This window comes from Nematolebias whitei, chromosome 20 (genome assembly GCF_014905685.2).
Source record: "Nematolebias whitei isolate Nwh7 chromosome 20, NemWhi1, whole genome shotgun sequence".
NCBI classification, from domain to species: domain Eukaryota; kingdom Metazoa; phylum Chordata; class Actinopteri; order Cyprinodontiformes; family Rivulidae; genus Nematolebias; species Nematolebias whitei.
The window spans coordinates 30,391,321-30,418,068 of NC_056517.1; the positions used below are offsets into that span (position 1 = coordinate 30,391,321).

Here is a 26,748-nt window from a genome sequence, read left to right on the forward strand (position 1 = left end):
ACACACACACACACACACACACACACACACACACACACACACACACATATTTATATATATATAACCAGACAAACATTTATAAATAAGTGTTACACAGATTTGAAAAACGTTATTATGCATAACCCAAAGTAAATGCAAACAATTTTTTAAATAGATTTTTTTTAAACACACACAAACATATTTTAGAATTACTATATTTTATAGGTTAATGAAATCTTTTTTTTTTTTTTTTTTAGAAAAATGTACTGCACTATGCAAAACCATCACAATTTCACATTTTGCTTCCAAGGAGTTATATTTTTTTGTATACTTTGAAGTGATCTTGTTCAGTAGTTCTCAATGCTACCTGAAGGTCCTTTTAAAGATGTGTCTTTGTTTCTTTCTTCATTTCCTGGCCAGTTCAAGACAATATTATGCAGTGTGTGCAAAAAAAGAACAAAGTGGACAAGTGGAGGGCAAAGAAAGTGTCAGGCCCAACTACAAAATAAAAATCAAACTACAGCAAATTACTTGTATTTGAATGTTGAGTTTTAATTAGTTTTGTCTTCTTTCAGCTGCTTCCTTCTTCAGGGGTCGCCACAGCGAACTAACTCGCATGACAACATGGCAATTGTTTTTATGCCAGATGCCCTTCCTGACACAACCACAGACCACTGAGCTCCCACAGCCCTTTGTGTGGAGCAGAGAGTTACAGTATCTAGGGCGCTGGGGGGAGCAGACAGTGGGGGTTAAGGGTCCAGAGTGGGGCAAATGAGGGTGGAAGCAGGTGTGGGTGTTTCACCTTTCCCACCCATATTTTTATGTTGTCGGTCCAGGGAGTTGACACGGTGACCTTCTGATCACAAGCCCACCTTCTCTCTGCCACCACTCGCCAGAATCTCAAAAAACCCAAACTCCCTTGTGTTTTAATTCAATTCAATTTATTTACAGTATATAACAACATAAGTCATCTCAGGGCACTGAACAGAAACATTCATATATATATACAACCGGCTGTACTGGTCCAAAGACAAGTTGTCAAAGATTAAAACCAACTTGGACCCTGCATGTAACCACTGTAAACAAACTCCAGCTACACTCCTGCATACATTCTGGACCTGTCCCAAACTGTGGACCTATTGGCAATCTATTTTTGACATCTTCTCTGGAATATGTGGAAAAACTGTACACCCATCACTGTTCAGCTCACCGTTTGGGGTGGGCCCCTGTGGTTACGTCCTTCAGCAAGTATGAGAAGGATGTGATTGTCTTTGGTGCTCTTCTGATCAGGATACTTGTTTTGTGCAGATGGAAAGACCCACACCCCGGCATATGAACACTGGATAAGAGAAACCATGTATCATATTCATCTGGAAAAAAATATATACCCTGAAAGGTTCTGTTAAAAGATTTTGGGACACCTGGCAGCCTTTTGTGTTATATGTTAAAAACATGTCAATGCCTGTTGAAGACATTTATATTTGTGGTAGGGGATTTTGTTCTATGTTCTTTTTTCTTACTTTTCTCTTTTGTGTGTATGTGTTAAAAAAAAAAAAACTCAATAAAAAGACTTTGCTAAAAAAAAAAAAATACTTTTTTCATTTTTAATTCAGCTAAAAATAGTTTTTTTTTATCATGCTGTAAATTATAAATGACCTAATCTAAAACAAAATATTTTCTAAATTAGGGTTGTGTCAGCACAACACTGATTCATCCCTTTAGTTTAGGCTCATTAGGTTAGAGGTGACTGGCTCAACAAAAAAATATAGAAAACAAACGTTCCTGTAAAGATGAATAAATAGGCAGCCAAAGGCCAAAGCAACACTTTGATGAAAGACCTTCAGAAAGCTTGAAGAACCCTGTTCAAGAGCTGTCTCCTTAGACGTAAAGCAGAAAGATACGAGGGAGATCTTTGATTTTTGTACTAATCATACACAATCTCTTTGCTGTCGAGATGTTTTTCCACATTACAGAGATTATCTTTCAAGAGAACATACCAAGTCACGAATTTTCCACTTCCACTGACCCTGGAATTGTTAATATAAATTGTGCCACGACCCCAGTTTCCTGAAGGGAGGGACGTGCCTCCACTTACGCTGAAGATCATGGTGGATTTGAAGTGTTGAACCTAGATATTTTTTTTTATATTTCTCAAAGTCCCACACTAAATGTAGCTGTAAGCTGAGCAATTTGACTCTTATGTGTTAATAACACATATCCAAGGTGGGGACGAAGAGCTTTTAAGAATCAAAATAGAAAATACTGGTAATGCATTTTTGGTTATCCACAATTTAACTCGATTAGAACTGACATGTATTTTCTTATTACAACTTAAGACGTGCATAAAAATCTCCATCTGGTGATAATCACAATATTTACGTTTAACGAGTCCAATACGTTTCCACAAATTTAAAATCATCATGAAAGACCAGCCTTAAGTAAAACCATTCTAGCTGCACATATTTTTAATTACTTCCTCAGCACTGCAAGAGCCCAAACTGACAAAAGCTTATTTTCAGCAGAACGTGTGAAAACACTTGTACGTTTCTTCTTTCTAAATCAATATATTGAAAATCCTCCGTTTTGAGGACGTTTGAAATAATAGCAAAAGAAAACCATTATAAAAAGTAGTGCCAGAGCTCGTGTGTGTGAGAAAAAGCAGGCATCCCCACAGTCCCACTGGGATTCTCTCCCCTGCAGTGCATGACACAAAAATATACATTTAGCCATTACAATGCCATAAAACAAGACACGCCACAAACCCAGGCCGAAACAGCTGTCAGGTAAAGGTAAAATAAAAAAAACAACGCAGACTTGGTGTCTGTTTCGATGGAGAGCAGGCGCGTTGGGTGAATGGACTCCTGTGTCCGCAGCTTCTGTCTCTGCGCTGCATCACCGCCTCACCACAACCTGCCGAGCCGTTACGTCGACGCGTCTAAACCTCGGAGCCAAGCAGCGCAGGGAGTGACTCCGCAGAGACGTCCCACACGCGGCGGTCGGTCCCCCCCTGAGCCTGTGCAGAAGCTCGAGTTTGTTGTTCCATTATGTAATGCGGTGACACACGTCAGTGGCTTGGTTAGGAGCTCAACGTGACCACGGGGTATTTAAATTATGTGAGTAAAGGTGTATTACAATAGTAACATTAAAACAGACATGTATACAAAACATATACATTTAGGACTAAGTATTATCAGAGTAATAGCCACAATAATCCATTAAATGTGCATTATAGTAAAATAAAACCAATATATTGTCATTTTAAATGCGTATGAAGTACTCAGGCATTGTGGGTTTTACATTTTATTTTTTGCATCCTCAGACATTCCTAAGACAAAAAAAAAAAGATGTATAATAACTTCAACGAGAACGCTACGTATACCTGTGAACCATCCAAATGCATGCTCAAAAAATAATTTCCAGGTGAAAACCCACATTGCCTTGTGGCTCAGCTTTAATTAGAAGATGTGTTGATCTGATTGAAGAGTTTGTCCTTAATGACTTGAGACATCAGACCATGGATTGCCTCGATCGTCGTCTTGCAGCTAAAATTAATAAAAAATAAAATAAAAAAAGTGATAAATATTAACCGCACAAAACCAGATAAATCATAAAGAAATAAAATATCTGTACTGGTACTGGTAGTTCCACACGAGCAATTAATTATGAAATTGTTTTTAGGAGACTTTTGTGGCGTAAAAATAAAATGTTATTTTAGAATAACAGAATGGTTTAGAAAAAAAGAAAATACTTTGGATGAAAACACAACAATTGAGACAAAAAATACGTAGTGAATTGTTAGAAAAATTGACTGACTTTTGCCAATAACATTAATTTAAATAAAGTATATTAATTGAATCTAGTAGAAACGCAGAGATTTGAAAATTGCTCAAGCATCGAGCATAATTTGCTCCAGCAGTTTTCCAACTACACTAATAAATAACGCCTGGTTGAAAAGAACAAGTTATATGATAATAAGCCCAGCTTGTATAAAAAAAAGAAATATATGCTGAGGTGACTGAGAACGATGCACACAAAAGCCCCTTGGGATCAAGAAGTCCAGCAATTTTGACATAATGTTCTGTATTTATGCCCAGACTTGCTGAGTAATCAGATAAATGTGTTTTATTTACATGGAGTGCATACCTGCATTTCCAAATTGCGTATTCTGAAATATCTGGAAAACTGCTGGAGCAAACTCTTTCAAACGGCACCACTTACTATAAAATATAACAAATTTTAAGTGTGATTTCATATTTTACAATAAGCACCTTTAAGACGTTATTAAAATAAAACTTTGGTTATTTCAGACTATTTTTATGTCGCACAGTAAAAACACCTGACAAAATTAAATGTGATCAACCACGACTTTAGAAGACTTTCTGTCATTTTAACCTTCTTGTCAGAGAGGATGCCACATAAGATTAAATAAATGTAGTTCCTGTTTAATTCTAACCTGAAAACTCGAATATTTCTTTCCCCCTAAAAAAAGAAGAAGAAGAAGAAATCTACCTGTCTCGTGTTGCTTTGGCCAGTTTGTCCTCGGACTTCCTGTCGTGCGTGTCCAAGCCGAGCATGAAGCTGCCTCTGCCGAGCTGCGCCTCGGACTGCTCCAGCTTCTCCGACAGGTCAAACACCTGGCCCGTAGTGTAATCCGAGTTCTGATCATCCAGCACACACAAACACAACTTTATGAACAACTTGTCAACAAAAGTAAGAGAACAGATTCACAGATCGTTCTCTCTTTTTTTGCAGAACGCAACAAATCTGTCACTGGACACTTTGAGAGTTGTAGTGAATGACTGAAAGTCGGTGAAACGTTTGCTTAAGGTGAGGTTGTGTTTACAGAGGAAAAGGTAATTAAGACACAATGTCATGGGGGAGGGGGGGGGGGCCTGACAGGGGTGACAGCGTAGCGACTGACAAAGCCCGTCACCCCGGGAGCAGCTCGTTCTTGACATTTAGTCAATTCATCTTCATCCAGAACGCCAACGAGCTTACCGTTTGTAAAAACCCGATGTCTGTTTAAACTTCAACGAGCACAACGCGAATCCATTTAAGGAATGCTCAAAATACAGAAAGAACTGCAGGAGAAAGGGAGGCTTGGATCACCGGACTCGCGGCCAGCTTTCCTACTCGCCTTTGTTAAAAAAGTTCACATAAAGCTTATTACTAAAACCAATAAACAGGGAGGCTTGGCTAATACGCGGCAATAAATCACAACATCACAAGCTGGAGACCACATGTCTAAATGAGTTATAGTGTAATAATTATCCATAAATCAAAATGCCAAACAATTAGCGAACATTTTGATTTTTGTGGTTGTTTACATACCGTCAGGAGGCTCGAGGAACTTAAGGTATTAACCCAGTATTTATTCCAGAGGAGCTCCAGGAGTTTTCTATCAAGGGAAGACTTGAAGTAGGTTACCTCCAAGGCGTAATACCTGAAAATAAATTTTTTTTTAAAAAAAGCGAGCTACCACGGTGGAATCAAATAGTTAACACATCCTTTAATATACCACGAAAAGTTACTCACTGTTTACAATGTACACCAAAATCTTCTATCTTGTTCAGAGGGATCGTCTGGTATTCTGACGGGCCCTCGTCTGGAGGTTTGTAACCCTGAAAATGCAGTTTTTTTTTTTAAACTTCTCACATTAATTTACAAAACAGTCAATGACTGCTTTGATTTTTTTATAGCACTTAAAAGAAAACTGGTATCAGCTCCTCTACCTTGGGGTAGGTTCTAAAGGCACCAAGGTTGACTTTCCCTGCAGAAATAGTCCGAGTGGGGTCGATCTGTGGGAAGCGTGATACAGTAGAACAGGACAACAGAGTCAGGGGTCGTACAGTCCTCAGGGACTACTCAAATCTGGCCACCAGGAGCCTTTTGCCAGCACTGTCAGTACGTTGAACACACACACTTAATTATGTGACGCCCCTGGCATTTAAGTACCGCTGTACCAAATGAAGTGTAAATAGCAGATATGTTTGCCACAGCAAAATAATAATCTGTACAGCGCAGAAAGCTACAACTCATACATCAATAATCTTCTCAGTTAAATCTACATTGTTTATTTTTATAAAGAAATATAAGAATTACTCACATTCATGCTTAGCTTTTTTACAGAACAATTAGGAGTCACAGAAGACAAAACACTTCACTTAAAAAAAAAAAAATGAAAATATGTATTTCCTGTCTTACCACAACAGCAACAAAGGGTTCCTGAAACTGCTGGTTGAGCATTTGAGTGCTGACATCGATGCCTGAGAGCCAGCACCCGTAGCCAGGGTGACTGTGGTACCAGCCAATCGCATTCTCCAGCCGGCCAACCTAAGGGATGAAAAACATTTAAATCTGTAAAAACGATTATATTAAAATTATCGCTTTCAGTGTAGATCCCTGGCATTTAATTGTTATTTCTAGAGGAAGAAAAATATACAAACTTTTCTATTATGATTAGGTCTTATATTCTTAGAAAAAAAGACAAAAATTGAAGATTTTTTTTTTTAACTGCCCGACAGATTATAAAATAAATGTCAGCAAATTTACAATTAGTTTCGTACAAGATTTCAGGCTATATAGTTTACCACTCCAGCAAGTAATTTATCTTGGAAAGAACAAAACAACATAAAAATCCTACAAATTTTCTATCACTTTCAAAAAGCCATCAACATTTGTAATGTTTTGTTAACATGAACTCACAGTCCATGATTTCAATATCAAATAATAGAACTACGGTAGCTACAAAAAATATCAGTTTGTCTAATTCAGTCAATGAAACAAAGAATCTAAAAAAAAGTGTTGCTTTTAGAAATAAGTAAAAGAATTAAAGATTCACTCGCCTGCATTCATCACCAACTCTGACAGAGAATCAGCGTCGAGTCATGTAAAATGTTATGTTTAACACACAGTGGTTGCCGTATTGAGACTCAAACACTTTGCTTTATGTAGGGAAAATTATTAAAAGCTAAACTCCTAAAACAACTTCCAAATGATGTGCATACAGCATGCAACGTTTTCTCCTGCAACATTCATCCATCTATTTTCTTTAACCCCCTTATCTATTCCAGGGTGCAGGGGAGTTGGTGCTCATCTCCAGCGGTCGCTGTGTGAGAAGCGAGGGGACACCTTGGACAGGTCTCCAGTCCACCACAAGGACACAGACAACCATTCACACTCACTCACACCTAGGGACAATTTAGACCAATTAATCTAACGTGCATGTTTTCTCTGGAGTACTGAGGTGCTGCATTAAGGTTTTCCTGCAACACGATGCTTTAAAACTCTCAACCAGTTAAATCAGTGACGGCGATGGGTGCTGCTGTTCAGCAAATAAAAAGGTATCTGGTGCTTTACAACACTTTATTATAAAGTGTTTTTATTTCCTACTTACGTACGCGTTTATTTTTGCATAGGTGGAACTGGTTTGCATAAATTCGGGCTGCTGTTGTTACGCCGTATTGCTTTACATCATTAGTGTTTAGCGTATATCTTAGATCTCTAGGGAACTGTTTGGTGTTTGTTTAGCATATAGATCTTTATTTACGGTTTCTTTTTATAATTTATACTTTGCTAGATTTTGGGTATAACTGAGACCCTGTGTACATAATTTCGTTCCACCTCATGTACCAGATATGACAATAAAATTGACTTGAACTTCATAAATATAATTCAAGAAATAACACTAGTCACAGAAAGGGCACAGCTTTTTAACCCTCCTGCTGTCTAAACTGAGTTGCCTCAGGGGTTATTTCGACTCAAGGCCAGCAGGAGGGTCTTAACACAACTTGTGTGTATAGTTAGGTCCTTTTGTGAGGTCCTACCTGTTTGGCATTTTCAATGTAGGCAGCCATGTATTCATAAGCTGCAGCCTGGGCATTGACTCTGGTCTCTGTCCCCTCCACTGGCAAAGCAAAGCTGTCCATAATGATCATGGTCTCCCCATCCACCTTCCCCAGCATGAGACCCATCACCTCCAGGTTTCCACCGGACCTGGCGTGCATCACCATCTTCAACAGGGCCAGAGCTGAGATTTTGCAGTATTTGAAGTAGTGGTGGCTGAGAGGGACAAAAACAAAAAACAAAAAAATCACACGTCTTGAGCATTTTTTATGTAACCAAACACGAGCACAGCTTTAAATAAACAGTAATCTATACAGCATAAAAAGCTAAACAAACGCATGCTATCTAGTAGATTAAAAACTACAATTCTCTTTTAAACCTACTCCTTCGTCCATGGCTTCGCAGCGAGGATTTCTTGTTGTTGCTTCTTGTCATATTTGTAAATTTCATCGATGCTCTGAACTTCCTGCATTCTGTTGGAGAGCTCCCATGTTTTCTGAGCCGTGCTGCTGCCCGCCATGATGAACTATTTGAACTACAGTAACAAAAGTGTCGTCAAACGCCCTAATTTATACTCAAATACACGAGGAAATGTGATATATCTGAGAAGACTGTCGAGGACGAACATCTACCAGCTCAGGAAGCCATGACAGTGAACGATACTAACACACAAGATGGAGGCCCCGTGTATTAGAACTTAATCGGAAACGCTGTCATTTCAACAAAAAAAGGGATATGTTTTCTTTTAAAATATGATTTTAATTAAATATACTGATTTTATTCCGCTAAAAATACTTTTGGTACATCTATTGTTTATTTTTAAATTTACAATCACCCCTCTAACAAATGGTTTCGCCCGCTAACTACAGGTCGCTGTTGGGAAGCACTGCCATCTAGCGGCGATCTTTTGAAATTCAGGCACATCTTATATATTTCACATTTAATTTCAGGGCTTTATTTACACTTTTATTGAAATTTAAACTTGAGCTTTTAAGTCTTCACAGGTCTAGACAAAACTGAATGCTTATCTTTTATAATAACTTTAAGTTTAATTACGAATCCTTTTTTTTTTTTTTTTGAAAAGTGAACAGTGTTTATTATTTACAGTGGAGAATATATCCACATATATTGGCGGCTGTGGCTGAGTGGTTAGAGTAGTCGTCCTCCAATGCAAGAGTTGGGGGTTCGAATACACCAGCAGTCACCGAACCCCTCATTGCCGCCGATGTGTGTCCCATTGGTGTATGAATGTGATCGAAAGATCTGATTAGTCTCTTTAGAATGATTTGTTCAATTAGCTGGATCTAGTGGAGTGATGTATGAATGGGTAAATAAGGACACAGATTGTAAAGTGCTTTGAGTGTCTGAATAAGAAAGAAAGGAGCTAAATGGACAGAACCCTAAATGTCTACATGCTACATATGAGAGTGGGCACAGGTCCTGGAGGTGAGAATGACTACACATCCCACCCCCTATATGCCACCGTGTGCCCACTCCAGCCCCTGTATATGCATGTGTCATGAGAATGTTATATGTGAGTGTCTAGGTTGTTTAATAAAATTGGGGCCCAGTTCGCCACGAACCACGGAGATGGAGGATCCTCCCCGCAGCTCAGTAGTGGACCTGAACCCCAAGGCCCTGTTTGAGTGGTGGTGTGATGGAGTGGGCGGAGGTAGATGTCGGGATGGGGAAGAAGAACTGAGGTTGCAATGCCCTCCCAGGGGGTCAGCTCCCCCACTGACCCCAATAGGCACCCCCATTCTCTGAGACCTACCAGGGGAGGGAGGCTCCAGTACATCCATCCATGAGCAGGAGGCTGCGGCACCACCAGGGACCCAGGCCACGGATCGGCACATAGCCCTGAGGACCGACCAGAACCGGAGCCAGCGACCCAAAGCCCACCAATGCACCAAGAGCCCCCAGGCCAGGGCCGGCGCATGCACCACCCCAAGACTCCAACAACATACCCGCCAAGACCCGAGATCCCCGGGTCAAGCCGGGACCCCAGTCCGGGAGCAACACTCCCCCAGAACCCCGAGCCCGCCCCAACCCCACCCAGGAGCAGCCAGGCCACCAGGCCAGTAACCTGCGCCCACTGGTACAGACCACCCAGAGGCCTGCATGCAGCCAACAGAGGTCAACGCCCAGAACCACCAAAGCCACCTCCCCAGTCGAGGGCCCACAACCTCCCCCCCCATGCCCCCCAGCCCCGATACCCCCCCATATCAACAACAATGCCCCTCAGGACGAAATCAAAGGTGTTCACCCACCTCCACTACAGGTTGGAGCCAATCAAAGAAGCCCAGAGAGACTGGTCTGATGTGGAGGTACAGGCTGTCTCAAGACTTTATACTGTTTAATACTAGGAGTATTTTTATTTGAGTATAGTTTTTTTATTTTTGCTATACATAAAGCAGTAAAAATCATGTGAATTGACTTTGTCTCCAAGGTGACATCATCTAAGTGGCCCAATAAGCAAACTGACGGAGAGAGTGGAATATTACATCTCAGACTCTTTGATAAGGCTTCACATATCCGGCACCAAAACCTCTGAACAGGTGGACAGAACCAAAATGCGTGGATGTAATTGTCAGGAATATTGTCTGTTCACTGTGAGCAAACATTAGATCTTTGTTTACATGTTAGCAGCGTTAGCTAACCTCCCAGGACGAGCTTTCGAGTCATGGTTGCCCCTGGCAACGACGCTCTCCGCACTGAGCTTCGGTTGAGCTTTCTTTATCTACGGATAACATTTATATAAATGCTGTTTTTTTCCTCCATATTCACAATTACAGCCGAGTTGGAAATCCGCCAGTAAGTCGTGTTCACAGTATGCCGAGATGCGGTTAAAAAGATGGGAAGTTTTGCGAGAAACGTCGCTGAAACTTTAAATTTGCCAACTTTGAAGTGCGACACAGCTGTTGTGCACGAAGGACAGGGTAAGTAAACAAGCTAGGCTACGAAATCACTTTGAGCAACGAATAAATCAGTCGTTTTTTGTGTATATTTTTTGTTTAAATCAAGGATGTGTTAAACATTGGTCCTCCAAAATGGCTCCAATAATCTAGACAATAACAATGCTCAAGTTTGACAACTTCCTGGTTGCATTCTTGTGGTGTCTCTGTGTCAAATATGTCAATGGGTTGTCAAAGTTAGGGTCACGCAATCTTTACAGATAATTAGTAATAGCATATTTAGTATTAACTGTGACAAAAAGATAAGAAAAGTGGTTATAAATGGATAAAGATATTAGCATGGGGCTCTTTGTTAAAAGCCTTTTAGCAATCTTTTCTGCTTTACTCATGTGTTTCTGCAACATTTATTTATAGAATCAAAGCGTTTCTTGAAACCACTGGTGTGATATGATCTGTTTTTTTTTCAGGTTTGGGTTTAATTTTACAGCTGGGAAGGGACTATGAGAAAAAGAAGCACAAACTTTTGCAGGAGCTGCAGCTGGACTACAAAGATGGCGCTGCCAAGGTTTTGTAATGTACCTAAAAGTTCAATAAGGCTTAAAATGTGTTTTCATTCACAGTGATAATTAAGCTGCTTTCATGCACTGACACATTTTCATGTATTTTTCCACAGAAAATTAATGTAAAACCTCATGAATCTCATTCACATCACCAAGGTCTTTCCTTGCCTATCACTGAGAGAGCATCAATAAAGGTGTGCATCATTGTTAGTGTGTTGCTGTTTGTCCCTGACTGTGGCAGAACAAACAGGTTAACAAACAGCAGAAACTGAACTGTAATGTTTTACTGTAAATAATGTACTGTTTTAATCGTTATAGAAGTCTTGAGTCAAGTGATTGTGTTTGCTTTTCAACTCTTGCTTCATTAATTGTGTTTTCATTTGTTTGTGCCACAGGAAAGACTAAGAGAAGAGAGGAATAAAGAGTACAACCTCTTTCTCCAGGAGCAGGCTCAGAAACGAGGGTTAAAGAGGGGAACGTCTCCGGTCACCTCTAAGGTCAAATAAAAAAATAATAAATTTCTCAGATAACAAAAATGCGGTTTGCATTTTTAAAGACAACAGGACAAAATAAAAAGGATGCAAAGCTGTCGTAGTACTATCAGTCCCTCCAATGCTGAATATTTATTCCACGTTATAATTTTCAGCTGGAACACTTCCAAGCATCAGATGTTGTGAACCTGACTTCTCAGTGTCCGCCTCTTCCCATCCTCAATACCCAAACAAACACCCCTCCTCCTCCTCACAAGGATTGCCCTGCATTCAGGAGAGATGCTGCCACTCTGACTGAAGCAGGGGACACTGAAAAAAACACCAGGATCCTTGATCCTCCCAGGCGAAGGAGATGGCAAATCCATAAACCAAGAGAGCTTTACAGCTCTGAGGAGGAGCTTTGCACAGACGAAGAGGAGGACTTTGATTTCAGACGTAGGAGGAGGCCAGACAGAGACACCCATGAGCCTCAATATCACAAGAAGAGGAGATCACAAAAAAGCAGATTGGACAGGTGTGGTATTTAGGACTAAAATGTGTAGGTTTTGTAGTTTTATTGTTGAGTTTTCCTGTCTTTTTTTTAAATGGCAGGACTGTTGAGGACATGAAAGAGATGGAGGGCTCTGTTCTTTCTGATCAGAACAACAAGGATGGGGTCTTGGAGTCAGAGTAAGGAGAATCCATTTTGTAATTTAAGTTTGTATCATAAGGCTAAAACAATCAGACAACAGCTTCACAGTGGTTTACCGGTTCCCTGGTTAACTCTTCCTGAATGTAATTGCTTAAAGTTAATTCAAGAAAACCCAACAAATGTTCAGAATCAGCACAGCTAAATGTGCCAACACGCTAACCATAACACAATGTCAAGTCTAGTTGTGTGAATGTTTATGAAACCTTCACACTATCGTGATCCATTTTTCTTCCGTACGTTTTTCGGCATCTTTCTCGTTCCACAATTTTTGTGCTATTTCAGCAAATCATATATCAAAACCTTCAGCTCGTTCAGGAAAAGGGTGTTATGACTTTTGGTATTGGTGCAACTTTAGCTTTTTGAAATATTTAGCCTTTTCTGCCACTTATGTTCTCCTATAAAATGATTTGAGCTCATTTTACTTCCTTCAAATCTTTAGATCTGTTTACAGCCTTTTACTGCTCTTTTCACATTTTGTTCTGCTTCAGTTTCTTTCAGCTTCCTTGTGCAAATTTAAACCTTTTTCAGCTACTTTCAGTTGTTTTTTCAGCTGTTTAGTGATCCTTTCAGATTCTTTTTGCTAATACAACATTTTTGTGCTTCTTCTAGCTTCTTTCTGATGCTTTCAGCTTATTTATGCAATTTTCAAGTTATTCTGCTATTTCAGCTGTACTATTTAGCCGTTTTTATGCAAATTTTAGCTTTTTCAGCTAATTCCACAATTTTTACACGCATTTCAACATTTTCCAGCCTAATTCAGTAAAAATATGCTCTCTCCATTTCCTTTTGGTTATTTAAGCTTCTTTCTGCTTTTTAGCTACTTTTCAGCAGGCTTCTTGCGTGTGCTAATTTCAGCTTTTTCAGATAGTTTCCACTTTGTTGTACTCATTTCTGCTTCTTTCAGCAAATAGGTTCTTTCTGCTTTCTTCTGCTTGTTCTACATTTTTAGCTACCTTTTTAGCTTTTTTTTAAGCTAATCAGCTGTTTTCAGATAAATTCAAAGTTTTTTTTGTGGTAATTTCTGCTTCTTTCAGCCTAATTAACTTTTTATACTAATTTTAGCTTATATGCTCCTTTCAGCTTTTGCTGTTAGTTTAAGCTTTTTCTGCTATTTAAGCTACTTTTAGCTGTTTTGTTCTAAACTTTTTCAGCTTATTCCACATTTTGTAACTCATTTCAGCTCCTTCCACTTCCTTCTTGTAGTTTAAGCTTTTTCCTGTCTTTTCAGCACTCTTCAGCTTTTATTTTTTTGCAAATTTCAGCATTTTTGTGCTCACTTCTGCTTATTTAAACCTAATTCTGAAAATATGTGCTCCTTCTTGTTTCTCCTGCTAACTTGGGCTTGTTCTTCCATTTCAGCTACATTTCAGCATGCTTTTAGCTAAATTCAGCTGTTTTTCAGCAAGTTCTTCTGCAATGAACATTCACACTGCATTTTCGCAGGAAATGCAATTTCTCTAGTTACTGCTTCTGTCCTCAGATATTGCTTTTCAGCACTTCTCAGACCTGCTGTTTAAATTTCCTCGTTACAGTTTCAGGCCGTTAAGATAATTTACTGTCGGTGATCTGTCACCATGTGCGGCTTTGTCCCAGCTCCAGGCTATATTGATTAAGCAGAAGGTTTTATTGTTGCCTCTGAGTTGAGTGCAGGTTGCTCTGCAGGCTGGTTGTTAGATGTGTGATGTTGAATGGTAGCTGGGCGTGGCTCAGAGGCGAACTGCACTGATGCTGCACTATTTAATGCATGCTTCCTGTTAACGTGTCTCTCTTTGTGCAGCAGTAAACAAATCCCAGACAGCATGAGGATCGCTGCAACATCTTCACCAGTTACCAGCAAAGACAAGACTGAGTCTGCAACGGGGCTCATGATTGGTAAAATGCTTATTTACTTGTCAAATTGTACATAGTTAAATCTTGCTTTAGAAAAGCAGATGCCCACACGTGTATTGTACCTTTTTTTTTTAACAGGAGGAACAGAAGACCAGACAAAAATTCAAATGAAGAAGGAACAGTACAGGCAGGAATTGCTTAAACAAATTGCTGAACAACAGGGAAACAAACTAAAGTAGGTTATTTATTTACTTAGATGATCATTTTTACAGCCGTTTTAGGTTAAGTGGGGATTCAAAATCCAGCTTAGCTGTGAGTTGATAGGGTTGTTTGTTCCATTTAGCTCTATGCTAGCCCTGTGACAGAATGATGACCTGTCCAGAGTATAATCACAACCTTAAAAAGATAAAGTGAGAACAAAAAAATGAGTGAAACAACCTAAAGATAGTTGTTGCAGCTGAGTGTCAACATGAGACGAGTCACATCAACCTTTTGTTTCCAGAGAGAAGAAACTTGAGCTAAAAGTTGCAGCAACTGGAGCCACAGATCCTGAAAAAGAGGTAACAAAAAAATCAATTTAAAGAAATGGAATTTTAATTTGCCGACACGACGCATCTTCTCTTCCAGCCCGATCGAATAAAGCAGCTCAGGATGGCAAATCAGCATTTGAGACAGGATGCTCCTCACAAGTCTGGGATAGACCTGGAGACCATAGGGATGGATCCTAATCCAAGGCCTAGAGATGAGAACACACAATACAGAGCTCTTCGAGGGAATTCTTTGACAGACATTAACACAACGCTCAGCCAGCTACCAGGGAGGACTATGCCTGGTCCTGGGATGAGATTAGAACAAGATGCTTCACCCTTTGACTTCATCCATGAGGATTATCACAATAACATCACAAGAACTCCAGGAGAAGTGGCCCTTCCAAGGTACCGGTAAATACTTACCGTATTTTCCAGCGTATAAGTCACTGGTTTTTTTTTGCATAGATTAGTCCTGCAACTTAAATATGCCAAAGTGGCTTGTATATGTTTTTACCCCATATTCTTAACACAGTTTTTTGTCTGACGCTTTAAATTTTGAAGAACTGCAACAGCGAGTCCTCTCGTGCACGGTCGCTTCACTCAGCTGGTGCAGGCGTAGGAATGTTGGAGAGCTCACAGCTCTGGCCACGATGGATGAATGGATGGTTGGATGGATGGATGGATGGCGCCATGCCGCCCAGGCGAAATTAAGCTGTTTTGACCATTAAAGTGCATTTATTAAAGAAAAGTTAAACTAAGACACACCTTCGCTATAATGTCAAGCAATCAAAACAGTGTTTTTAAGTGTTAATCTTGTTAAAGTTCTAAGAACTACAACAGCAAGTCCTCCTGTGCCTGCTTGCTTCACTCTGCTGGTGCAGGAGGAGGAACACTGGAGAGCTAGCGGCTCCGGCCGCAATGGATGGATGGATGGATGGATGGATGGATGGATGGATGGATGGATGGTTGGTTGGCTGGATGGATGGTTGGTTGGTTGGCTGGCTGGATGGCGTTTCGCCGCCCAGGTGAAGTGAAGCTGTTTTGACCATTCAATAAATGCGTAATAAACGCGATGAGTCAGCGATGACGCATAATGAATGCGACTTATATATATTTTTTCCTCTTCATGATGCTTTTTTAAATTGATGCGACTTATATGCCGGAAAATACGGTAATTTTCTCATACATAAATCAAATAAACAACACTGATTTTTGTCTTTCAGAATCACTTCTGTTGCTCCTCGTTTACCTCCTATGGTCCCAAACAAGCCTCCGTATGACTCAGCTCCTTACTGCCACAGCACCAGGAACCCATTAGAGGTTCAGGGTGAGGCTTTAATACTTAAGAACACTGTACCGACTGTCACGTATAGTGGTGGGAGCATCATGAAGCGGTACAACAAGGACGTAATAACAGGAGTACCTCTAAATTATTTACCTTTACCTCAGGACAGCAACTAATGTTTATTTAAATGCTTTAGTGATGACTAATATTTAGTAAACCATTGCGTGTTACTGATGCTGAACTTCACTTATCAGATAATCTGCACGGCGGAGTTCAGCAGTTCAGGAATTTTGAGACCCCCCCTCTTTGGCCCCTTCCTGTCAAAGCCTATGAGTAAGTGGCCCCTTCACCTCCTTAGTACAATTAATTGTTGTGTTATTTATAAGTTTTTTCACCAGGAGCAAGTCAGATTACCTTTCTTTTCTTCTCCAGTAGAGGGCTCTCATAGCAAACACATTATTTCTCACTTTTTTTTTTTTTACTTTAGAGACCCCCCCTTTGCTACTGAAGGGCTTCATGCAAACCTGTCCCAGCAGAGGAGAGAGAGCATCCTGAGATACCAAGAAGCACTTAAACAGCAGGTGAAGTGGTGAACTTATTGTTTTCATACAGCACTGATGTTTGAGGAGGTACGTCAGTGTTTGAAACATCGTGGCGTCCTTTTTTGTCCAGATCCAAGAAAGAGAAGAGCGTAAACAAAGAGAAAAGGAGGAGAAGGAGCGATCTGATGCAAAGTCAGAGGCTGAGATGATGACCTACGACCCCTGGGGGAGAAGTGGAGGAGGTGCCCCAATTAAGGACCAATATGGAAACCTTGTTAGTAAGTTCTACTTTATTTATTTAAACGAAACTTACAAAACGAGATATATTATGACTGAATAATGTGATCTTTTCATACATGCGTCTCTATTTTCAGGCGATTTGAAGCAAATGCACATAATCAACCAAAACAGAATGTTCAGTCCAAGAGGTGGAGCTGGTTCTCCTTTGTCTCATCAGCTCTCAGGTTCTGCTTTTTCTCTCACACTGAGGCAAACTGGTTCCCTGAAATTACAATATTCCAGTTGGATGCTCATTTTGGATGCTTTACTGAAGAGTGTCCCACGTCTTTTACAGGTTCCAGTCATGATCCTCCTCCACAGCAGCCCCCCATTCAGGACAGGTACAAAGAGGAGCTGAAACAACAAGTGAGTCTCGGGGAGTCAACCACAAAATCCTAAATCTATTGCTCAAATATTACCCAGCATTTACGCCAGAGTTTTAAACTAAGGCCATCTTATGCTGAGAAGTGATGAAATTATAATGTTTTGGGTCAAAACTTGAAAATAACTGTTCAAATCATTATCCTGATGTTTAAACAGATAGAGGAAAACAGGAGGAAGCGTGTAGAGGAGCAAGAGCGCCAAAGGATGGCAGTGGAGCAAGAAGAGGAGCGGCTGAAGAAGGAGAGGGCTCGCATCCTGCAGCAGTACGAGGAGGAGCAGAGACGACAAAAAGAAGCTCAAGTAAAGGAGTTCATATCTTTAGGGAAGAGCTCTCCATCCTTCCTGCTTGTTTTTCATGCTGCCCCTTTATTTATTTACCTTCATCACTTGGACAACGCCAAAAAGAAACGACGGGTCCATGAAGTCCTTGTGCAGCACGCAAAGGAGGTTAAAAACACAAAACAAAGAAAACATCTGGTACCTCAGAGCGACAAGGAAAGAGAGGAGAACACCTCACAGTTCACTGTTCAGGTATAAACCTGGAAAGTGTTGGAGCTTAAGATTTTTGGAACATTTATGTCAAAAATGTTCTGTTTTATTTTTGTAGAGGGAGCAGAGACAACCATCTCCTCCTATTCCAACTTTGCAGAAGAAACATAAAAGTCCGGCAGCATCAAAGCCAACTTCTGTGAGCCAGCTCTCTATGCATGCACATATTTTCACACAGTTGTGATACAGTGGATCTAAAATGCTCACAACTTCCTACAGGAGCGCTCCGTGTCGGCCCCTTATGTCCAGCCTGCACCCAGACATATTCCAACACATCAAAGTAAGATTGTTTCAGAAGCCTGGCTGCATTTTGTACATAAAACATTACAACTTTTACACATGTTGTGATTTCAATCCCTCCTAATGTACTTCAGAGGGTCAGCGGGAAGTGATTGAAGGGCTTTCAGCTCTCCGTAATTATCTGAAGAAAGAGCAGAGACAGGTGGAGCAGCTGGGCCTGACGGACACATATCCCCCTCACCTGGGCAGGTACACCAGTGACATCATGTTAGGAGGCGGGTGGGTTCTGTACATGGGTAACATACAGTGTTATGGAGCTTTAACCTTTTAGGTTTAGCCATATTTCCAAAATGTGAACTTTGTATTTATCATCTACAAAGTAGATGTACAGGATTTCTAACTAAATTGTCCCTAGGTGTGAGTGAAAGAGTGAATGGTTGTTTGTCTCGTTTGTCTCTATGTGTCCCTGTGATGGACTTGCGACCCGTCCAGGGTGTACCCCGCCCCTCGCACAGTGATTGCTGGACATGGGCACCGGCGACCAATGCGACCCAAATTGGAAGAAGTGGGTAAAAGATAATGGATGGATGGATGGATGGATGTACAGGATTTCTGTTTTAGCAAAAAACACTATTTTGGTTTGCTACCAGCAAAAAGTGACACAGCAATGATCAAACCAGTAATTTTCTTCTCTAAACTTCATTCTGGTTTGGGTTAAAGACTTGTCACCTCAGTAATGGAACAATCTGACCAAATGAAAATCTTTTAATGTGGCTGCAGTTTCAAATTAACTGCATTGCTCAGTTGTTTAGGTAAATGCTGAATCAGCATTCACACATTTGGCAAAACGCTTCACATGTATCTACTTGAATTTGTGGATTTTCTGTAATTCTTTAAAAAAAAAATTCTGAACCGGCTTTATTTTTATATATTTTTTCCAGATACAACAAAGTGCTTAAACAGAAAGCTCAGTCCTTTATGCATCTTGAAGACACCTTTGTAATAGTCAGGGTATTTTTATTATTTACATTTCAGTGATTCTGTTTTTTCTTCTCACATACAGAAGATCCAGAACGAATGCCTTTGAAGCTGCAAACAAACAATCTGCTCATCCATTAACTAGAAGTCCTGCTTCTGCAATTGCTGAAAGACAAAACGATCAACTTAAAAATGGAGGTACTGAAACAGACTGTAGCGCTGTGAATCGGATAATTTATTCTTAGAGTAGTGATGTGCAATGAATAAATTAGGCTGTGGGACCATACAGAACAAACTGAAGGGGTTTCACTCTTCTTCTTCTTCTTCTTTGGTTTTTAACGGCAGCTTGCATCCATCAATGTTGCACTACTGCCATAGGGGTTTCACTCTATCTGACTGTAGGGTTTTGAACGCTGGTGTTCCACAGGGTTGTGTGCTATCACTACTTTTATTCTCTATATACACAAAAGCGTTGCGACATAACAGCAAAGACTTCACATTAATTAAGTATGCTGATGATATTGCCCTATAGTTTCTGGTCTGAAAGACACCAATAGTCCCTCCTACTTCCAGCTCATATCAGCTCTCTGCCTGGTTTGATGACAGTTTTCTGGACCTTAGTGTCTGTAAAACCAATGCACTTTGTCTGGGAGGTAGATGAGGAGCAGCCAGCACCAGATCTATATTTAGGCCTTCTATTATAAAAGGGCAGGAAGTAGAGCAGGTGACTGAATTCAAATACGTCGGAACAATAATTGATAAGTTAACCTTTCAGCCCAACACTGACTATATTTATAAAAAGCCATACAGTGTCTCCACCTTCTAAGCTTTGGCGCTTTAATGTTAGCAAATTTACCAGTACTTTGCAACTGGTGTACCTGTTGAACGTGTTATTTCCTTTAAGATTGTCTCATGGTATGGGAACGTCCTAGCATGAGACAGGAACAAGTGGTCAAACAAGGTAGTAAAGTCATTGGTCATCAACAAATGAAACTTACAGACCTGTACAGTCAGGTTCTAGAAAAATCCAGGTTTACAATGAGCCAACTCATCCACAGCAACCATTATTCAGGTTGGTACCATCTGGCAGAAGACTGATGTTCCTCTGGTTAAAAAACAAAACAAATGGGTACAAAAAGTAATTTGTTCCCTCTGCTGTGCGTCCTTAAATTATCCTATTTAAACACAGCTCACATGACAAACCATTGTCTGCTGGGATGTTTTATGTTTTTAATGTATCATGTACGTATTTTAGAATTTTATTGGGTTAGCAAAGCTTTTTACACATTTTATGACATTTTTTACTTTTTTTCTTTTTAATGAGCCAGATGTCAAAGATAAATCTCCATTTTATGGCATGTTAAGGAAAATAAAGTTATATCGATCGACTTTTATTGAAAGCTATTGTTTTGGTTGAAAAGAAACTCAACTTATTGTTTCTGACACTAAAGCATCAGTAACAAATGAAGCACCTTCATTACTCCCACATATGAGCTTAGTCGTAGTTTTGAGGAATAAAAATGTAGGAACCAGCACAACACTGCAAGTTTATTAAAGGTCTGGGTTTCCAACATCATAAAATAGACTCTTAAACAGAGGACTTTTTTTCAAGTTACTATAATTTTCATCTGATTTTCCGTCCTCTCCTGTAGATGTTTTAAATGATCAATCAAGACATTATTCCACTGTAAGTATTCATCACATCATGTTTTATGTCACTGATCTAAAAGCCTATAATTAAATGGTTCCAGCTCAGATTGTTCCTTGTATTGCTGTGTGTGTTTCAGAGAAGGAAACCTGTGTGTTTCGTCCCCAGAAACGCCTCACTGCCATTTGAGAAGGCTTTCACTGGTAAGCTGGGCTCAACAGAATCTGTTTGTGAAGACTCGTCTTTTTCTTAGCTTTTCGGTCCTCGCGTCGCGTCAACACAAAACACATCCAGAATTTTTCCTTTTCCAAAGCACCAGTGTGGGTTTTCCTATAAAACATGACAGTTTTGGATTTGCTGCTCTTAGTTTCCAGTTGAGTGTGTTTTCTCTGTGCCAGATAAACACTGCATGAAGCAGATAGTGGCAGGACAGGGATCACAGGGCACAAGTCAGCTGCAGGGTGTCGACCGGACAGTGCCAAGCATTACGAGTGAAGGAAGTGGAGATAAATCCAAGGATAAAACAGGAGGCTGTAATTCTTTTCCTTTCACACTTCACTAAATGGTCAGAAAAGGTTTATAGGATGATTACGTGTAACATTTTATCTCACTAACGTCAGTCCAGGTTTAAAAGGCAGCTGTTTTTATAAATGATTTTCAGGTTTATGGACAATTTTTTTTCTTCTTGTTGCAGGTGACGGGCAAGTTGACCAGCAGGGAGAACCTCAGCCCTCAGAGAGACGGGAAAGGACAGCATCGCAGAGAAAACAGGTCCGTCAGGTATGCTCCTGAGAAATATTTTATAAATTACTTTTGAAACCGATTTGTTTGCATTATAAAACAGGCGGTTGCAGATTTCCTGGATGAAAGGGAGCAAAATGATCTGCCAAGCAACAGTTTTCTGAGGTCACATAAATTAACGGACAACAGGAGACGAGACTCAAAAAGTGACAGAACAGGTGAGAGGAAACTGTTCAGTTATCTGCACACTAATAAACAATTATGAGTTATAGTTCAGATATTTTTTAATGTGCTTTGTGGAAAGGTTATGAACAAGTATCTTACCTGTTGCAGACCGCTCTTTGAACAACCTCAGTTTGGAGAAACAGTTTGATTCAAACTGGAGTGATGAGCTAACGGCTAGTCTGGGTGAAGATCTTGGAATGTCACAACAAATCACACAGATCCGTTTTATAACCCTTTACATGGCTGTGAGCTTCACATCATACCGTTATTCAGGCAGAGATGTTCTCCAGGCTGCGCTGGACGGGCTACAGTTATCTGCTTCAATTAGCTTAGAAATAACCACAGGATTCAGATTCTACTTAAATAACATCTGCAACAAATACGATATTAATTGTTCACATTTCTACAGAAAACCAATTTTTTAAAAGTATAAAGTTTAGCTTTAACTGGTTTAAGAAATTCGTGATAAACAACTCTTGTTACTTTTCAGGCCTGAAGAGACCCGTTTCTGTGGGAACTGTTGCGACAGAGCTCTGGACCCCCCGGGAGCATCAGAACATGTAAACCACTCCACACGCTGCAGGTTACTCCTCTCTGGCTGACGCGTCACGTCGTACAGTCCCACGAGCTGGTCTCGGTCGGGCGTTTCTCTGAATGTGGCACGGTTCAAAAACGCGCCCGTTATATTTTAATCACCCAATGAACTTTTAGCAAACAGTTTTCCATCATCTAATCTGTTTGATTAGACAAGGTCGGTAACGGAAGGTGCGAACCATAACCTTCTGTTTTCTTGTAACGGACACCGGAGACATTAAAAGTTAAAATGTTACGTTGTCCTGACTGATCATGAGTGTAATAGATGAAACTTATAACGGATTCTTAATTTCAAATCAACCAAGTTCAAAAACTTTATTGACCTAGAACCTGATTAGAATGCCAGATGATGTTTTGTACAGAAAGTTGTACATAATCTTTTGAAACATAGAAAACTTTACATTGCTGTATGATATACACGTTGTTTTCTACATCCATGAGCAGGAATGCATCCCATTCATACTTAAAGCACAGCTGACATTTGTCATTTTCTCTATACATTTAAGCGTCCCCCCAAAAAACAAAACAAACAAGAAAAAAACATTAAATATATTATTAACCTTTGATTTTGTACACAAGCGTGATAAACTAAACTCACATGAAAACAGAAAATAGTGACTAGCTAGCTTCAGTTTGCTCTCGCCTTTTCGATCTCTGTTAAAAACCTAAGAACAAATATATAAAATGGAATAATTTAACCCTTCAGTTCCCCCGCAGTCTGGGTTCTTTACAAATCATACTGTACGGGAGCATCTGCTGGAGGTGGTGCAGTCAAATAAATTATCACAAAAGTAAAATCTCCAGTGCATTTAAAAAAAAAAAAAATGCATTTAAAAGATCAAGTGCAGCAAATCCAGAGGAAAAATAAACAAAAATAAAGTAAATCTAGTGTTATAGGATTATTTTACATAGATCTGTACAGCTAGTTTCATCCAAGAGGCTATCAGTACTGACGTTAGCCATCTGTGGTGCAAACAGGGATGGTTTTATACACTCGTGATGAATTTCATAGTCGAGTTTGTAGTTTTGCATGTTGAGATCATTCACTTTTAAATATACAGTAAGAAGCACACACATGTTGACATATGCTCCTTCAGATCAGAGATACTGTTGATCGGTGGTTAGTGGAGGTGTCGCTACATCTGGTGCGAGATGTTTTTGTCACGACGCCGACTCCATCTGGGCTCTTTGTGTGCGGTGACGGGGTGTGAGCAGACAGTTGATCAATAATCAACTCTTAAAGTGTTTGACGTGAAACACGCGGAGGGTCCTGAGGAGGCACTGCACGGCCACACAGATCTGCGAAGGGGGCCTCAGTAGAGTTGTTTTTGAGGTGCAGCATCACTGCGCCTCCTCACCAGCCTCCTCCCCCACCTCCGTCTCTGTTTCTGGCTCAACCTGGCCCTGCTCGGGGCCCGGTTCAGGCTCTGGCTCAGGCAGCTGTGCGATATGAAAGACGATGCCGATCCGCAGGTAGAACTTCCTCAGAACGGCTCGGAGCTCAGGGATCAGGTCGAACTGCATGATCTCACACAGGAGAGGATAATATCTGGATGCATGGGCCTTGAACTGAATCAGGGAGGAGGGAGGGAGATAGAAACAGAAAAAAACTGTGTCAGACAGACATGCACGTCTTCTATATGATGGGTAATTTGCATCGACTAGTGATCGGCGAGCGCTCCTCTTTCTTACCCTTTCATCGCTGATCTTCAGCACCTTAGTGAGGAAGAGGAGCAACAGGTTGGTCCAGGCCTCTCTGTGACTTTCTGATGTCAGAGCCAGGAAGTACGCTACAGCCTCACTGCACACACTACGACAAGAACAAAAAAAAATCTCAAAGGTTGAACAACGAAGTGAGAGAACAAAAACAGACAAATTACAGATTAAATACAACCAATAAATCGTTTTAAGAAGAGCAAAGCAAAAGAAGAGAAATATGGATTTTAAACATGTATACGTCGTTTCTACTTTCTGTTTCTTTGCTGATGTGGTTCAGATTCACTGAGTGGAATAGAGGTTGAACACAGGCACTGGTGCTTAGGCCTGTCACAATAAACAATAAATCAATTAAATCACACGATAAATGAAAATTATCGACCTCATTTTCATTTATCGGCTTTATCGTTTCTTCGTGTTTCTCTTTCTACTGAAGACACTGGATGACAAAAAGCTCAACTCCGGTGTTCTTCACTGACCCCTCCCTTTCTCTTTTCTCTTTAAAATCCATTTTAACCATCCAAAATCGTGATTTTGGATCATTAAAATCAGCTAAGCTGAGAAGCTAAGTTACGAGCTAAGCTAACAGGTTGACCTGGGGGGGGGGGGGTAACCTCCATCTTGTCAAAACTCCAAAATTCACGGTTGAAACCCGTGCCTTCGTTTAAAAAGTTGTTTTTCTCTGCAAAAAGAAGCTGAGAACTTGTTTACTGATTTTTATTTAAAGCTTTGTGTGAAAAATGCTAAAGAGCTCAAACCACACTGAGCGTCCGCCATTTTGAGAACTGTAAAAAAGGAAAGAGAGACAGCCCACGTCACGTCAAGGGGCCTCCCTCCCATTTTTCTTAGAGACACGCTGCTTGCTCCCACACTATCCATCCTTCAGTTCAAACAGTCTTACACTGCCATCTGGTGGTCAAAAAAAGGTACTACACTCCAAACAAGTTAACCAACATTTCTTCTTAAATTTGACAATAATTACAAATTACTGTCAAAATTCAAACAATATTATCATTTATCACAATAATTTCTGAGACAATTGCCCAGCAAAATTTGTTATCGTGACAGGCCTACTGGTACTGCCTTCCACCAGTGACACGGTGTGCTGCTTACTTGAGCAGTCGTCTCTGGACCTCCTCCCAGGCGTCCCGTCGCCTCTCGTCCGTGTACATACGGAACAGAATGCGCAGCCCACATGCCAGACTGCTGGTCTCCTGCTTCAAGAGGTTGGGCTTCGACTTTCCTTTGAAACCTTCAACACACGCACAGTTACAACCAATTAGGTGAAAGATGTTTTTAAGTTGCCTTAAGACAATTACAGTTTGTAGCCGATGATTTTACCCTCCTACCTGCTTTCCACAGTAAAGTTCTTTGCTCGTTGTTGGAGTTGAAAGCCTTGGCAAAGCAATGAGACTTCAGCAGGCAGTCCAGCAGCTTGAAAAGCTGCTCTGAGGTCAGATAGCGGTACATCCCCTGGTCCTGGGTCTCCACCTGGACATCTGTCGCACACACTGCATCCCGCTTTAAAATGACAGATCAGCACTGCCGTAAATGAAGGAACTTGTGCAGCAAACATCTCCTGCAGGATCATCCTCAAACTCTTTGTACCTGAGCAGCAGCGAAGTTCTCGGCATCTTCTTTCTTACTGGTGGCAGGGAAGAACACAATGTTGTCGATGGTCTGGATGAGCTCCAGCTGCACGACGCACTTTATCAGCAGAGCCGAAAATAAGCGCTGCTCCTGGATCTCTGCGGAACGCACAGGTGGAAGCTCATTAGGAATCAGACAAACATCAAAACACGGGCGGTCAGCGGTCGAGAAGCAGAAATTACTTGTCAGGTTCCTGCTCCTCAGAATGTCCTCACAGACGCCGGAGGTCGAGCTGTGCTGGCTCTGACGACGGTTCTCCACAGCGACCCTGTCAGCGCTGCTGATGGAATGCTGATCGTCAGAGCGGGACTGAATGTCCAAGGACTTCTGGGAAATTGAGTCCTAAAAACAAAATGGGCATTGCAATTGCATATTAAACTTAAAAAATAATCACATTCATTCAGAAAATGCATTTACTCAGGAAATCATGCCTTTAATGCTTAAAGAAAGTTACATTCTGAAGACTGTATGACATGGAAGTATAAACAGCATTTCCTCACCAGCTGTTTATCAGACAGACTATGTGTTGTGAAGTGCTCTCCCTCTGGTCTCCATGTTAGCAGCCTTTAAATCACAGAAACATGATTTCAAAACAAACATTTACTCCTTTAAAAAAAGAACCCACTGCATCACAAAGTCAGTTAAAAACGGATAAACAAAACTAAATGAGCAGCTTACGCATGAGGGATTGTGGTCTTGAAGATGTCCAACATGCAGTTACACGTTTTGTCCCAGGTCTCGAGGGAGAACTTCTCCCCGTTCAGGATGACCACGTTCTCTAGACAGTTGGTGCCTGAACGGGCGAGCTGCTCATTATCTGCAGATGAGGAGACGAGGCGGAGGAGGAAGAGGAGTAATTAAACAGGAGAGAACAAACAGTGGTAGGATGCACCATAGGTCTAAAGAGACTACTCATTATTTGTGATCTGGTGAGCAGTGCATGAAATCACAATCTTTAGTTTTTGTTGTTGCAGCCAAAAAGGAATACTGATAAGCTAACAACTTAGCCTCTAAAACTAGCATAAATAGCATTATCTGTTTTTTTCCCCAGCACTGAGGGAGTGTGGTATTTATGG

The 26,748-nt window shown here is 40.6% G+C and overlaps 3 protein-coding genes across 3 annotated transcripts in view; 1 reads left to right on the top strand and 2 right to left on the bottom strand.

Annotated features, from left to right (window-relative positions):
• Window positions 1–3,277: 3,277 nt before the first annotated feature.
• On the bottom strand, window positions 3,278–8,479 carry cops5 (COP9 signalosome subunit 5). Its single transcript, XM_037694261.1, has 8 exons — window positions 8,208–8,479; window positions 7,806–8,040; window positions 6,184–6,312; window positions 5,712–5,777; window positions 5,515–5,600; window positions 5,311–5,422; window positions 4,489–4,637; window positions 3,278–3,521 (listed from the first exon to the last, which is right to left on the bottom strand). The coding sequence occupies exons 1-8, from the start codon at window positions 8,342–8,344 to the stop codon at window positions 3,431–3,433; spliced, it is 1,005 nt and encodes a 334-aa protein (XP_037550189.1). The 5' UTR covers window positions 8,345–8,479; the 3' UTR covers window positions 3,278–3,430.
• A 1,249-nt stretch (window positions 8,480–9,728) lies between these two features.
• On the top strand, window positions 9,729–22,276 carry LOC119426408 (centrosome and spindle pole-associated protein 1). The gene is made up of 27 exons (XM_037693972.1): window positions 9,729–9,960; window positions 11,207–11,304; window positions 11,413–11,493; window positions 11,695–11,796; window positions 11,946–12,304; window positions 12,382–12,459; window positions 14,259–14,353; window positions 14,450–14,546; window positions 14,814–14,871; window positions 14,939–15,246; window positions 16,065–16,168; window positions 16,381–16,459; window positions 16,614–16,707; window positions 16,799–16,946; window positions 17,043–17,132; window positions 17,243–17,313; window positions 17,488–17,643; window positions 17,728–17,862; window positions 17,948–18,019; window positions 18,100–18,160; window positions 18,255–18,369; window positions 19,187–19,296; window positions 19,631–19,692; window positions 20,886–20,949; window positions 21,441–21,526; window positions 21,591–21,705; window positions 22,203–22,276. The coding sequence occupies exons 1-27, from the start codon at window positions 9,729–9,731 to the stop codon at window positions 22,274–22,276; spliced, it is 3,144 nt and encodes a 1,047-aa protein (XP_037549900.1).
• An 886-nt stretch (window positions 22,277–23,162) lies between these two features.
• The window catches only part of arfgef1 (ADP-ribosylation factor guanine nucleotide-exchange factor 1 (brefeldin A-inhibited)), a 53,820-nt gene continuing 50,234 nt past the window's right edge, over window positions 23,163–26,748 (bottom strand). The window contains 8 exon segments of the mRNA XM_037694222.1: window positions 23,163–23,875; window positions 23,999–24,116; window positions 25,136–25,274; window positions 25,372–25,543; window positions 25,631–25,770; window positions 25,855–26,014; window positions 26,173–26,236; window positions 26,351–26,489. Coding sequence (XP_037550150.1) covers window positions 23,648–23,875; window positions 23,999–24,116; window positions 25,136–25,274; window positions 25,372–25,543; window positions 25,631–25,770; window positions 25,855–26,014; window positions 26,173–26,236; window positions 26,351–26,489 — 1,160 coding nt within the window. The 3' untranslated portion in view covers window positions 23,163–23,647.

Coding starts and splice junctions, on each gene's coding strand:
- LOC119426408 (XM_037693972.1), top strand. CDS start 9,729: ATGCACCAAGAGCCCCCAGGCCAGGGCCGGCGCATGCACCACCCCAAG. Junction 12,305..12,381: donor CAAAAAAGCAGATTGGACAG/GTGTGGTATTTA, acceptor TTTAAATGGCAG/GACTGTTGAGGACATGAAAG. Junction 20,950..21,440: donor ATTTGAGAAGGCTTTCACTG/GTAAGCTGGGCT, acceptor TTCTTGTTGCAG/GTGACGGGCAAGTTGACCAG.
- cops5 (XM_037694261.1), bottom strand. CDS start 8,344: ATGGCGGGCAGCAGCACGGCTCAGAAAACATGGGAGCTCTCCAACAGA. Junction 5,778..6,183: donor AACCCTTTGTTGCTGTTGTG/GTAAGACAGGAA, acceptor CGCTTCCCACAG/ATCGACCCCACTCGGACTAT. Junction 5,423..5,514: donor TTTGGTGTACATTGTAAACA/GTGAGTAACTTT, acceptor ATTTATTTTCAG/GTATTACGCCTTGGAGGTAA.